The 12,932-nt window shown below is 39.6% G+C and overlaps 1 protein-coding gene across 3 annotated transcripts in view; it reads left to right on the top strand.

Moving 5' to 3' along the window:
- CDH10 (cadherin 10) overlaps window positions 1-12,932 on the top strand; it is a 164,573-nt gene that overhangs the window by 70,872 nt on the left and 80,769 nt on the right. For all 3 annotated transcript variants that reach the window (XM_014524585.2, XM_014524584.2, XM_006033441.3), the window contains exon 3: window positions 8,097-8,391. In XM_014524585.2, coding sequence (XP_014380071.1) covers window positions 8,097-8,391 — 295 coding nt within the window. The remainder of the gene's footprint in view (window positions 1-8,096; window positions 8,392-12,932) is intronic.

Raw genomic sequence — 12,932 nt, 5'->3', positions numbered from 1 at the left:
TTTTTTTCCGTAGTTGCCTTTAGATATATGTTGGTAAGAAACACAATCTCATTTAGCTCTATATTTTTGCAATTAAGATACATTTTCTAACAGTTTTCTATATTTTTCAATTGTTCTAATAATGCTTCTAATAAAACATGCACATAATAGCCTGTTGCTCTGGCTCTTTCCAGATGTGAACCAATATTTATCAAATTGCCTTCAGTTTAATATTACTATTTGATACTACTCTGATGAATATATTCTCAAGTTTAAAGACTATATTAATCTTACTATAAATACGTAAACATATATACAGGTCTGTAACACAAAGTAATTATTTTTACCACAGTCATTCCTATGCAGAATTGACAGCTAAGAAGTTGAAGAGTTCATGTGGGAAAAGAATTAAAAAATTAATTGAAGAAAGAGTTTGCAAAATATCAGATACAGATACAAAAACAAAACTACATCTTTACAGCTGATCATTTTGTGAAACAAAATTGCTAAGTGAAACAGATGTCTCTCCTTTTTTCAGCTTGGCTGTCATGAATCACAGATGCCCGTTAGCCAAAAGAGCTGTGTGAAACATTTTATACTTAAAGCAATGCAGGGAAATTTCATCAGCTTAATTTTCACTAACCTCTAACAGAAAAGAAAAATAAACTATCAGTTTTTACTTGGGGTAATTTCCTTAAAAGTTTTCATAGGCTTGTTTAAATAAATGGATTATTTAAGTTTTGAAATCTCATTTAGAACAGGATGTGATTTTTTTCGTGTGATATTTCTGGAATGTAAAACCAAAGCACAGCACCTGACCTCACGTATATCACAATGGGGGCACCGATACATGTACTTTACTGCAAAGTTGATTAATTAGCTCTTCAGTAAAGTGCTACTGTCTACACATGCAGTGCTATTAAGCCAGAGTAAACTAATTAATTCCACTGTAGGATAGTACTGCCCAATACATGCACTATCCTATGGAGGACTTATTTAGTGTACACAATGCATATTTAGACAGTGACTGGGGCTGGCTGGGGCACAAGGGTGCTATGGATGGACTGCTTGCCAGGTAAGCCCACACTCTTACACCCTTGTTCCCCAGCCAGCCCCTCTGCAGCATATTGAACTGGAGTGGAGCAGCTCCAGGCTGGCAGGCTGATTCCCTAGGCCCCTTGCCAGCTGTGGCTGCATTGCCCTGGCTCAACGTGCTGTGGTCCTGGGTTCATGTGTAAATGCTGTGCATGGGAGCAATAAAGTATGGTGCAAACTCCACCAGAGTTAATTCACTTGTGCTAATTGCATGTATAGATGTGCCCAGTAAAAAACAATGGAACCTCGAAGAAACCATGTTATTTGCGGGGCATGGAAATGACCCCTGCAAGCTTATTCAGCCACTCAGTATCAAGAATGGGTTTAGGATTCAGCTTCTCTGATGCCCAGGCACATGCTCCTACCAGTCTGCCTTTCCTAATGATGATTTGATTGGTGGGAAAATGCTTATAAAATGGAATGTTTTCTATCATTTCATTTCTGCGGTTTATAGCTGCATTTCTGGAATTGTCACCAGTAGACTCACCCATAGCTCTTCAGCTGAAGGGGAGATTGTGCAACCTGTTTCCAAACCCTTTGAGGGACTATTAACCTTTCTAAATATTCTGTCCTTGTGCAGGTTTCATCATTTTAAGGTTGTCCTCAAAATACTTTGTTTAATAAGGTGTTTGATCCTTTTACATACTGTAGAAAAAGAAAACCCATAATGACCAGGGATCCTGCTTTTTTCTGATTATAAAAAAATCCCCAATTTTTGGTTAAAAAAAAGTAGCCCCAAATCCATATACAGGTTTCCCTTGCTTTATGCTGTACATGCATTCCTGGAAAATGGTGCATAACTCAAATTCGCATAAAGGGAACCCACATTACAATGTAACAAATAGGGATACGTTCCAAGACCTCGACTATACTGACTCCCAGACCTATTTCTACCACTTTTACAAGACAATTTTGGTACTCACCAACAGCAGACAATAGACACAAGCACAGGGAGAGGGGTAGGAAATAAGCTAATGAGAAACTTAGAAGCCATAATGGAGACAGCAACTACAGAAATGTCACAGACAATGAGCGAGGAGCACAGATCCACACAGGAGACTATTTTTGGTGTGCATCAGTCCCACAATGCACCACACAAAGCAGCTAACTGTGGGATTCCACCACACTGATTGCATAAGAGTGAATTTACCTCGCATATAACGAATTTTTGGAATAAAAAGGGTCATCGCATAAGAGCAAATTCACACATACAGAACCCGCATAAAGCGAGGAAAACCTCTGTGTGTGTGTGTGTGTGTGTGTGTGTGTGTTAGTGGTGGTTCATTTTATCATGGAAAAATGTGGATTTTAACCAAAAATAGGGATTTTTTTTTTAAATAGAGAAAACCGGGATCCCTGGTAATGACTGAGATCCTTGTTTTAAATATAGTTTAGGGTGTGTACACGATTTCTTCAGCAGTTTAGTAATTCTAACATTAATTTTATTTCATTGCCTGTTAATATTAATGATGGCCCATATATAAGGGGAGATATCTTTCCAGCTTTAAAATAGCTTTAAAGGATAGCTATTCAAAGGCTTCTAATATATTTCTGTCTAAATTTTTTTGAGGTTCATTCCTGACAATGGACATTTAGTTTAAGGCTGCAGGAACCTTATACAAACTTTAGCAAATTTGTAAGAAACCTGCAAAACTCAGTTGCCACTTCTGGTGAAAATGAAAAATGATGGTTTTCACCCTGCTATACACTGACCAGGATACTTGTGGCTCGGGAAGCATTAGATGGTAGTGAGGAAGGCAGAAAGTAGTAAGTAGAGGATGCTATGGTGTGGTAGAAGGCAAAATCTGCTGTGGGGGCAGGTATAGAGACTCAGGATGTTGCTGTAGAGGGACTTTTAGAAGGATTGTTGCTGTTCTATAATGCTACTCATGCAGATTTCTTTTCATAATAAAGCTTTGGAGTCAGGGAGGTGAGAAGTTATTGAAGGGTGAGGTTGTCATATACAACAGTCAAGCAGTGCATTTCTCCAGGGAGGGGCCTGGGAGAGACTCAGAAGGTCAAAGCAGGCAATCATTACAATGCATAAAGAGGTGAGAAAGGCCATTAATACAGATTTGTTTTCATGATTTATGCTTCAGGGACTGTGGCATTTTAAATGCATAATAAACTTATTTGTAGTTCTCTTGCGAATATTTTGTACAGTCCCACTGTAAAAGACTGGCAAACCCACAGTGGCTAAATCCATTTGATACTACTTTTATCCACATTGACTAATGATGTTCTATTTATCTGGTGCTAAATGAAACTATTCAAGTTACCTGAAGCAGTCAACAGTCATATAAACCCCAAAGTAAATTATCAAAATTAGGTTAGTTTTTTGTGTTTATTTGTTTAGCTTAAGAATTTTGTACAGAAAAACCTTGTTAGCTCAATATTGGATAGTTCAAAGTATTGGATGCTTTGAAGCTATTGTCACTCCCTAGACAAAAGATTGCAGCAATTTTCAAAAAGATAAAATGCTTCAATTGTGTTTGAACTAAGGCTGTAGGTACCTGTAGTATTTTGCATATGCAAATTACTATGGGTACATTTATTTTGATCCCATTTATTTCAAAGTTGGTGTTTTTTGGTCCCCTGCATTTCAAATTAACAAGTTCTTCCTGTAGTAGCTATTCATTACAGCGAATACTGCAATTTGCTGCCCAAATATTTGTGAGAGTTTAGTCAGTGCATCTTGTGAACAGAAAAATACACGCATTCTTCACATTGCTATGCAAACAACAGCAAGAGTTGTGAAAGGCGGTTCTAAATAAATAATTGACCCGATTTCTTCTTCATCTATCAAATGTGAGGATTGAAAAAATATTGTTAACTTTTGCCAGTCTTCCTGCCCTACAGTTTTCTATTACCTTTATTTTCTACTTCCTTAAACTGTACAGATGCAGAAGCACATGAATGTTGTGAGAGAGATTCCCTAATTTGCAAATAAGAGGCTATAAAGTGGTTTTCTAAACCTAATTGAAATCTCTTGAGAATTTCAAAGTCCTTCCATCAGTAATATACATTCATGCTTATTGTCACAGATCAGACTAACTTATGGAGATAGAGGACATGAGACAGTTACTTCTCCTAATAATTGTGATTCTTCATCAGTAACTTCTGTCTTGTTGTACTTAGGAGATGCATATCACCACTAAGCTGGGAGACTTATGGAAGATCAGTACCCATCAGAACCAAAGATTACAAACTATTTCTTATGTTAAACCCAGGATTTATATGAGAGTATAATTCTGGTAGGAAATGTTGATACCACTCAAATGGAAGTGGCAACCAGTAGCTTCAAGGATCCCAAACTAAAACTATAATGTTTAAAGCAGGGGCCTTCCTTTGTGTTTTTCTGTGTAAAGCTCAAAGCCTCTGCTCACACTTCCACGTTTATGTACAACTCTCATTGCTAGAAATTTCAAATGCAGATCACAGGCATGTGTCCTTTCAATTTTACAATGTTTTGCTAAAGAAGGACTACTTTAAATTAGCTTGTTGTTACTGCTAGTTTTTATAACTGCTCAGTGACCTGAAAAGATAAATATTTCAGGAATGAACATATTGGCTTTGCTAGGGTATTAAGAAACTGGGACAATCTGTGACTAAATGTGGTAATTTGATATTCAACATGACAATTCTATTGACTCAGGACTTTGCAATTGAATATCTATTAGAATGAAGTGTAAATACAAGAGATAATTTTTAATATTGCAAATAAATTCATATGCACTCACAATAACTGTTATATGCCCACAGTATTGCATTAAATAGGTGAAATTGCTATTTGGCTTTTAATGTGGCACCGTAGCCATTGGGGGGGGGGGGAGGGGTGCATTGTTCATGTTTTTGCACGCAAAACTGTATTTGAAATCACAAGGAAAATTCTTTTTTGGCCATTCCATTTCTCTTATTTTTTTCCTATTCTATCCTATTTCAAACATTGCCAGGGATGATTTATTTCCCTCCATCAAACAAGAAGCAAACCAGCAAAGGAATTGTCCATGAAGTTTACATTCCATCCTTTACCATAAAACAAAGAGGAAGAAGATAATTAGAAAGCAAGAGGAGGTAGAAGAGGATGCATCTGTGGGTGGATCAAACTTTCCAGGTTAAGAGGCAAAGGAACTGAATGAAGAGAAAGGCAGTAGGGAAAAAACTTGGCTTTTATGAAGGAAACTTCAGTCCCAATTACTTTTCATGCCTTCTCTTTGTTAGAATGAACCAACTGTTCCTAGCTAAAAAAAATTTAAACAGAATATTTACTTTAATATTTACTTCTAATAAAATTAACCTATAATTCCTTGCCCCTAGCCTTGGTGTACTTACTATTAAAATACAAAATTAGAAAATTTATTGAAAAAAATCAACATAATTCTTTTTTTCTGTTTGTAAAAGTAGCATTAGTCCTAGTTTCTGCATGAATTTCTTCACTCTAGGCTAGTCACAATGGCTCCCTATGCATATACTTGTGGGTGGGGAAAGGGGGCATTTAATTTGAGTGGTTCCTGGAGAGCAACTGTAATTAAAACAGCTCACTGTCATGTGTATCAAGCACTTATGCATTTCAAAATGATCATGGGGCAATTTATATAAATCTCATTCAATGAGGTTTAAATAAAGCACCCTGTGGCCATTTTGAAATGTGATGGTGAGGTGACACTGGACTGTTCTAATTGAACATGAACAAGCATGTCTGTAAGCACCCATTGTGAGTTTAATGGGATTGTTTCAGAGAATGTACTGCAATGAGAGGATTTTACCCTTTGACGTTTAGCTTGTCCTTCCACTTAATTGTAATCATTTGATTTTTATGCAAAAATCCAGGTATTATTACATTAAAACAACAGCAACACTGCCACAGTGGTTTCTCCAGTTTAGTATTCTAAATTTAATGTTAGTTTAATCTAAACTAAGTATTTTAGAAAGCAATGTAAAAGCAGCATATTCCAGAGAAGCTGCAACACTGCATACCATCCAGTAGTTATTTATACCCAACATAAGCATGTCTGTCATCAGTTTATATCCTAAAGCATGAAGGGTTTTGTTGTTGTTTTGTTGTTCCAACTTATGTGATTGAATATGATATTAATGTAATTAATTAAAGCAGAAGCATAATTAGTAATTTTGGTTCCCTGGGCACAGACGCTGTTGAGTGCTGGAGAGCAAAGAATGGGGAGGGGATGGGGCAGAGGGAAGACGTGTTGAAAGCTAGCGAGTGGCCGGGGTTTGCAGGGGGAGGGGGCAATGTTAAGCACCTGAAGGCAGGAGTATGGACCACTGTAGAATGCTGCTGGCACCCCCTCTAAGCCAGTAGCTGGGGCTGGTGCCCTATTTGCCTTGCCCTACTTGCAATACTGGTTCAATGCTTCTTTACCGTTACTCTATTTGTGGTTAGAAAATAAGGATAGAGACCAAAATGTTCTAGTTTTCTTTTCTGTTCAAAACTTGTTGGACTACTCTAATTTTTGGATCTGATTAAAAATTATAACCCTTCCCCCCCAAAAAACCCCGTGTCATTCATTTTGCCCTTAGCATTTTTTTCAAATATTTATGAACATATTTTGGAGCAAGTATTTGTCCTTTTGCATCTGTAGGGGAACTAGTTCATGTTGTAGAGCGCTTGCTTTGCATGCGAGGGGTAGTAGGATTGATGCCTGTGTTCTATGTAGCATTCTTATGAACATACTTTGTAGCAAGTATTTTTCTTTTTGTATCTACTAAATGCTCTTTCTATTGTTATTTTACAGATACATTACTAGCAGATACATTACTATTAGATGAGAAAATTAGGTAGTTGGGGATCTACACGTGCTCATAAAATGATTTACAATTTAACAGCATGCCCTTCATCATTCACACTCCCTATCTTCTAGACTCAAATACTTGCAGGTAGAATTTACAGCATGTGTAGGTCTAAACACCTGATTATGTAAAGCTAAATATTTATTGGTGTTTTTTCTATATGGTGCCATGGGTTTATGAATGAGGTAGTTAAATGTCTGCATGCCATAAAAATGTCTTTCTAACCACTGGCTTCCTTAAAACTTCATGCACAAAATCAGAACTATTTTAGGACTTACTTATTAATAAAATCAGAGCTGTTATCAGATGTGACATATCTGTCATTTTTTAAAGTATATTACAATTTTATATTTTGAGGTGAAAACAAATTAGATTATCAAATGCTGCAAATCAGACACATGGAAAGAATGAGATTGCAGATGACTTTATAACTGGGTTGGTAGGAAACACATGCTATGTAACATTCTCATTGGCTGAGCCAGTTGCCTTTCAGGACAAAACAATACAGTGTTACAAAATATTAGGGAGGTTCCTATGTTAGACATCATTAGTAGAGAAAGATATGTATTATAATAGCTAGATAATGGGATGAGAGTCATTACTGATTGCTTAATAAATCTTTTTCTTCCCTTGAAGCCATATAAATTATTTGATGGGAGTGAAAGTAATAATTAGGCACAATGAAACACTCTCCAATTTAGCAGAAACATAAATAATACGAAATATATATTTTTAAAATTGTACAACACAGCACCAGTTGTTCTATTTTCCTTAATTGTCATGTATCCTGCCATGTCCTTTATCTGCTTAGTGAATTTACAACTAACACAGCAGGTTGTGAATTTTTAATAGGTTCTCTTCAAGGAAAGAAAAGGTCAACATTAACATAAAATTCTTCCTTAAGATTTGTGGCACAAATGTTTCACAGCAGAGAACAGGTGTTGCTGGAAAACTAAAATCTACCACAGCAGTCAAGCTAAAAGATTCTCTATGTTAAGTAAGGGGGAAATGAATGCTTTAACACAACACAATGACTCTAGCAGCATGTCAAGGCAAAGTAAATTGAAAATGACTCCGCTTTGTCAGTGAAAGCCTTGTTAGTTGCAAGCAGCATAACATGTTTTTTTTCATTTTGTTTGTGTGCATTTTATTAAATCTGACCCCTTTTTTAAAAGTAAATTCTCTCTCTTTCTCTCTCTCTCTTCCTTCTTTAGCTTCATTCTGACCAAGACAAGGGAGATGGGTCTCTCAAGTACATTTTGTCAGGAGATGGGGCTGGTACTCTTTTTATTATTGACGAGAAAACAGGTGACATTCATGCCACTCGAAGAATTGACAGAGAAGAGAAAGCCTTTTACACCCTGCGTGCCCAAGCTATTAACAGAAGAACTCTCAGGCCAGTGGAGCCAGAATCTGAGTTTGTTATCAAAATCCATGACATTAATGACAATGAACCAACATTTCCAGAAGAATTTTACACTGCTAGTGTTCCTGAAATGTCAGTAGTTGGTAAGTAGCAATTTCAGGTATATAAATTCATGCTTTACATTTCATATTTGGAGAAAACATTTCTCCAACTATTATGTAGTCACTGGAGTCTTGAATTTTAACTCATGGGAGGTTCTTATGGTCACTGTATTCTCCACTTCCTCAGTCTCCCATTAGAATTAAAAAGGAGGCTGAAGTATCTGGTAGGCAGGTCAATGTCTGTAATCAGATTGAGATGCAAATGCTGTGACTTTATGCCAGTCTTAGAGGGAGAGGAGTCCAGGAGAGCTGGCTGTACTTTAAAGAAGCCTTACTGAGAATGCAAGAACAAACCATCCTGATGTGCAGGAAGACTATCAAGTATGGCAGACAACCAGCTTGGCTTATCAGGAAACATTTCAGTAAACTAAATCACAAAAAGAAAGCTTATAAGAAGTGAAAACTTGGACAAGCAACTAGGAAGGAATATAAGAATATTGTTTGGGCATTCAGGGATATAGTCAGGAAGGCTAAAGCACAACTGGAGTTGCAGCTAGCAACAGATATGGAAGGGACAAAGGACATGGATATGGAAAATGCTGAAGTACTCAATGTCTTTTTCATCTCCATCTTCACAGGCAAGGTCAGCTCCCAGACTACTGTACCAGGCAGCACAGTTTGAGCAGCCAACAGTGGAGAAGAACAGGTTAGGGACTATTTAGATATGCTGGACATATTCAAGTCCATGGGGCCAGACGGGATGCACCCCAGGGTGATGAGGGTGTTGGCTGATGTGGTTGCAAAGTCACTGGCCATCCTTTTTGAAAACTCATGGCAACTGGGAGAGGTCCTGGATGATTGAAAAGAGGCAAACATAGTGTCCATCTTTAAGAATGGGAAAAAGGAGCATCGAGGGAACTGCAGAACAGTCATCTTCACCTCAGTTCCTGGGAAAATGATGGAGGAGGTCCTTAAGGAATCCATTTCTAAGCACTTGGAGGAGAAGGTGATTAGGAAGAGTCAGCATGGATTCACTAAGGGCAAGTCATGCCTGACTGACCAAGCTGATTGCCTTCTAAGATAAGATGACTGGCTCTGTGGATGTGGGGAACTAATGTATGTGGCATATGGTCTCCTGTATTCCACAGGCAAGCTAAGGAAGTATGGGCTGGATAACTGGACTGTAAGGTGGATAGAAAACTGGTAGGAGCATCAGGCTCAGAGGGTAGTAATCAATGGTGCAATGTCTAGTTGGCAGCTGGTATCAAGTGGAGTGCCCCAGGGGTCTGTCCTGAGGAAGGTTTTGTTCAACATCTTAATGATTTGTAAGGCAGGATGGAATGCACCCTTAGCAAGTTTGTAGATGACACCAAGCTGAGGAGAGTAGTAGATATGCTGGAGGGTAAGGCTAGGATTCAAAGTGACCTAGAGAAATTGGAAGATTGGGCCAAAAGAAATCTCATGAGGTTTAACGAGTACAAGTGCAAAGTCCTGCACTTAGGATGGAACAGTCCCATGCATTAATACAGGCCGAGGGCTGACTGGCTGGGCAGCAGATCTGCAGAAAAGAACCTGGGGGTTACAGTGGAGAATAAGCTGGATATGAGCCAACAGTGTGCCCTTGTGGCCAAGAAGGCTAACAGCAAACTCGGCTCCATTGGTAGAAGTGTTGCCACAAGATCAAGGAAAGTGATTATTTCCCTCTATTCACCACATCTGAAGTACTGTGTTCAGTTTTGGACCCCTGACTACCAAAAGGTTATGGTCCAATGGAGGGCAACAAAAATGGTGACAGGGCTGGGGCACATGACTTCTGAGGCGAGGCTGAGAGAACTGGTCTTATTTAGTCTAGGAAACAGAAGACTGAGAGGGCATTTAATAGCAGCCTACAACTGCCTGAAGTGGGGCTTGAAAGAAGATGCAGATAGACTGTTCTCAATGATGGTAGATGACAGAACAAGAAGCAATGGTCTCAAGTTGCAGCAAGAGAAGTTTAGGTTAGATGTTAGGAAGAATAGTCTCACTAGGAGGTTAGTAAAATACTGGAACAGGTACCCAAAGAGGTTGTGGACTCCTCATCCTTGGAGGTTTTTTTAGATCCAGTTAGATAAAGCCTTGGCTGGGATGATCTAGTTGCGGATGGTTCTTCTTTGAGCAGGTGGTTGGACTAGATGACCCCCTGAGGACACTTTCAACCCTAATTTTCCCTGATTCTATAACTATGATCCCTACATAGAATCTTAAATATGTTCATTTCAGTGCATTTGGACTTGAATCAGAAGAGATGCTTCTCCCTTTCATTGTCTCTTCCTTGTTTACCTTATTTATTCTAGAGGATATAGAAATTCCATTTTCTTCCCTCCTATGGCTTGTCTGTGACTCTTGCATGGATTTCTCTGTTTTTCCCCTCAATTTTACCCTTTAACTTGTGTCATAGACTAGGGACAGACATTCAAAAAGCCTGAGCCAAAATTAATTCAATTTTTGCAGGTTAGTCTAACCTGGTTAGATTGAACTGGGTTGTAACTGCACAGATATCCCAGAAATGCAGGAACATGCCTGCAGTGGCTCAGGCTAGAAGCCGGGGGGCACTAGAGCAGCCTTCCCTTCTCTTTGACACTGCTGAGCTGAGGGAGGCATGGCCAGGGCCTGGCAGGACACTGGTTAGGGAGAAGTTCTTCCCCACTCTCTGTTGATAATAGAGTATTTCGTTATACAGCAGGGAGTTACACAGAGAGTTATTACCATTTATCAGCCCATCAAACAAAACAAAAGCATCTCTCATTAGTTCAAGCTTTTCCTAAACAACTTTTTTTGTAAGGAAGGAACAGAGGGACATTACAAGCTACTTCATAGATTTCATAGACATTAGGGCTGGAATGGACCTTGAAGATCATCAAGTCCAGATCCCTGCCCCAGGGGCAGGAAGTCAGCTAGGGTCAAAGGAACCCAGCAAGATAGGTATCCTAATGTTTCTTGAATGAGTCCAGAGTAGGTGTCTGCACCACTTCTGGAGGGAGTCTATTCCAGGCCTTGGGGTCTCGGACAGTGAAGTTTTTCCTTCCGGCTTCTGGCCTGAGCCACTGCAGGCATGTCTAGCCTAAAATAGTCATGGAGGCGTTTATGACTTTTGGTCCTTGTTGTATCTTGGGATGCTCTGGTGAACAGACATTCCTCCAGATCCTGATGCACACCCCTTACGTACTTATAGGCAGCCAACAGGTCATCCTTGAGCCTGCACTTTTCCAGGCTGAAGAGTCCCATAGCTCTCAGTCTCTCATCATAAGGCTTATTCTCTTGCCCTCTGATCATGCACTTGGCTCTCCTCTGGACTCTCTCAAGCTTCTCAACATCCTTCTTGAATTGTGGAGCCCAGGATTAGATGCAATACTCCAGCTGCGGCCTCACCAAGGCTGAGTACAGTGGGAGGATGACATCCTGAGATTTGCTTGAGAAGCATCTATGGATGCAAGCCAGAGTTTTGTTTGCTTTATCAGCTGCTGCATCATATTGGTGGCTCATGTTCATCGTGTGGTCAGTCATGACCCCTCAAGTCTCTTTCAGCTGTGGTGCTAGTGAGCATAGCCCTACCGAGCCTATAACCGTGTTGCAGGGTTTTTTCCCTGAGGTGATACCTTGGATTTTTTTGGTATTAAACATCATCAGGTTTATATCTTCACACTTACTAAGCTTATCCAAGTCAGCCTGGATCACTAGCCTATCCTCAGGTGTGGATGCTGTGCCCCAAAGTTTAGTGTCATTGGTGAACTTGGCCAGTGCACTTCTGACACCAATGTCCACATTGTTGATAAAGATGTTAAAGAAAACCGGTCCAAGGACAGAGCCTTGGGGGACACCACTAGTCATGGAGCACCATAATGATTTGCTTCCAATGACTACTACTCTCTGGGTCCAACCTCAGAGCCAATTTCCCAGCCACCAAAATGTGATGTAGCCGAGGCCACAGTTGGCTAATTTTTCCATGAGGAGATCATGGTACACCAGATCAAAGGCTTTTTTAAAGGCCAGATATATGATCTCAATCTTTTCTCCCTTGTCCAGGAGATATGTCACCTGGTCATAGAAGGAGATGAGATTGGTCAGGAAAGACCTACCCATGACAAACCCATGCAGCTGTCCTTCAGAATGTTGCCATCAGCCAGCTTATCAAGAAGGGTCTCTTTGATAATTTTCTCCAGAATCTTACTGGGGATTGAGGTCAAGCTGATTGGCCTGTAATTCCCAGGATCTACTTTCTGCTCTTTCTTGAAGATGGATACCACATTGGCCTTCTTCTAGTCTTCAGGTATTTCACCTGAGTGCCATGAGTTTTCAAATATTTTTGCCAATGGTTGGACTATGACACCTGCCCTCTCCTTGAGTACTCCAGGGTGTAATCTGTCAGGAACAGCTGACTTGAAGATGTCCAGCTCCTCAAGGTGTTCCTTTACAAGGTCTACACCAATGCTGGGTATAAATACACCCTCATCCTGGCCATCCTGTGTCATGCTAGGCAGGGCGGTCCCTTTGGGCTGATGAAAGACGGATGCGAAGTACCAATTAAGCAGGTTGGCTTTTTCCTA

The sequence above is a fragment of the Alligator sinensis genome, unplaced genomic scaffold, assembly GCF_000455745.1.
Source record: "Alligator sinensis unplaced genomic scaffold, ASM45574v1 scaffold271_1, whole genome shotgun sequence".
NCBI lineage: Eukaryota > Metazoa > Chordata > Crocodylia > Alligatoridae > Alligator > Alligator sinensis.
This window is presented reverse-complemented; position numbering and strand designations above follow the sequence as displayed.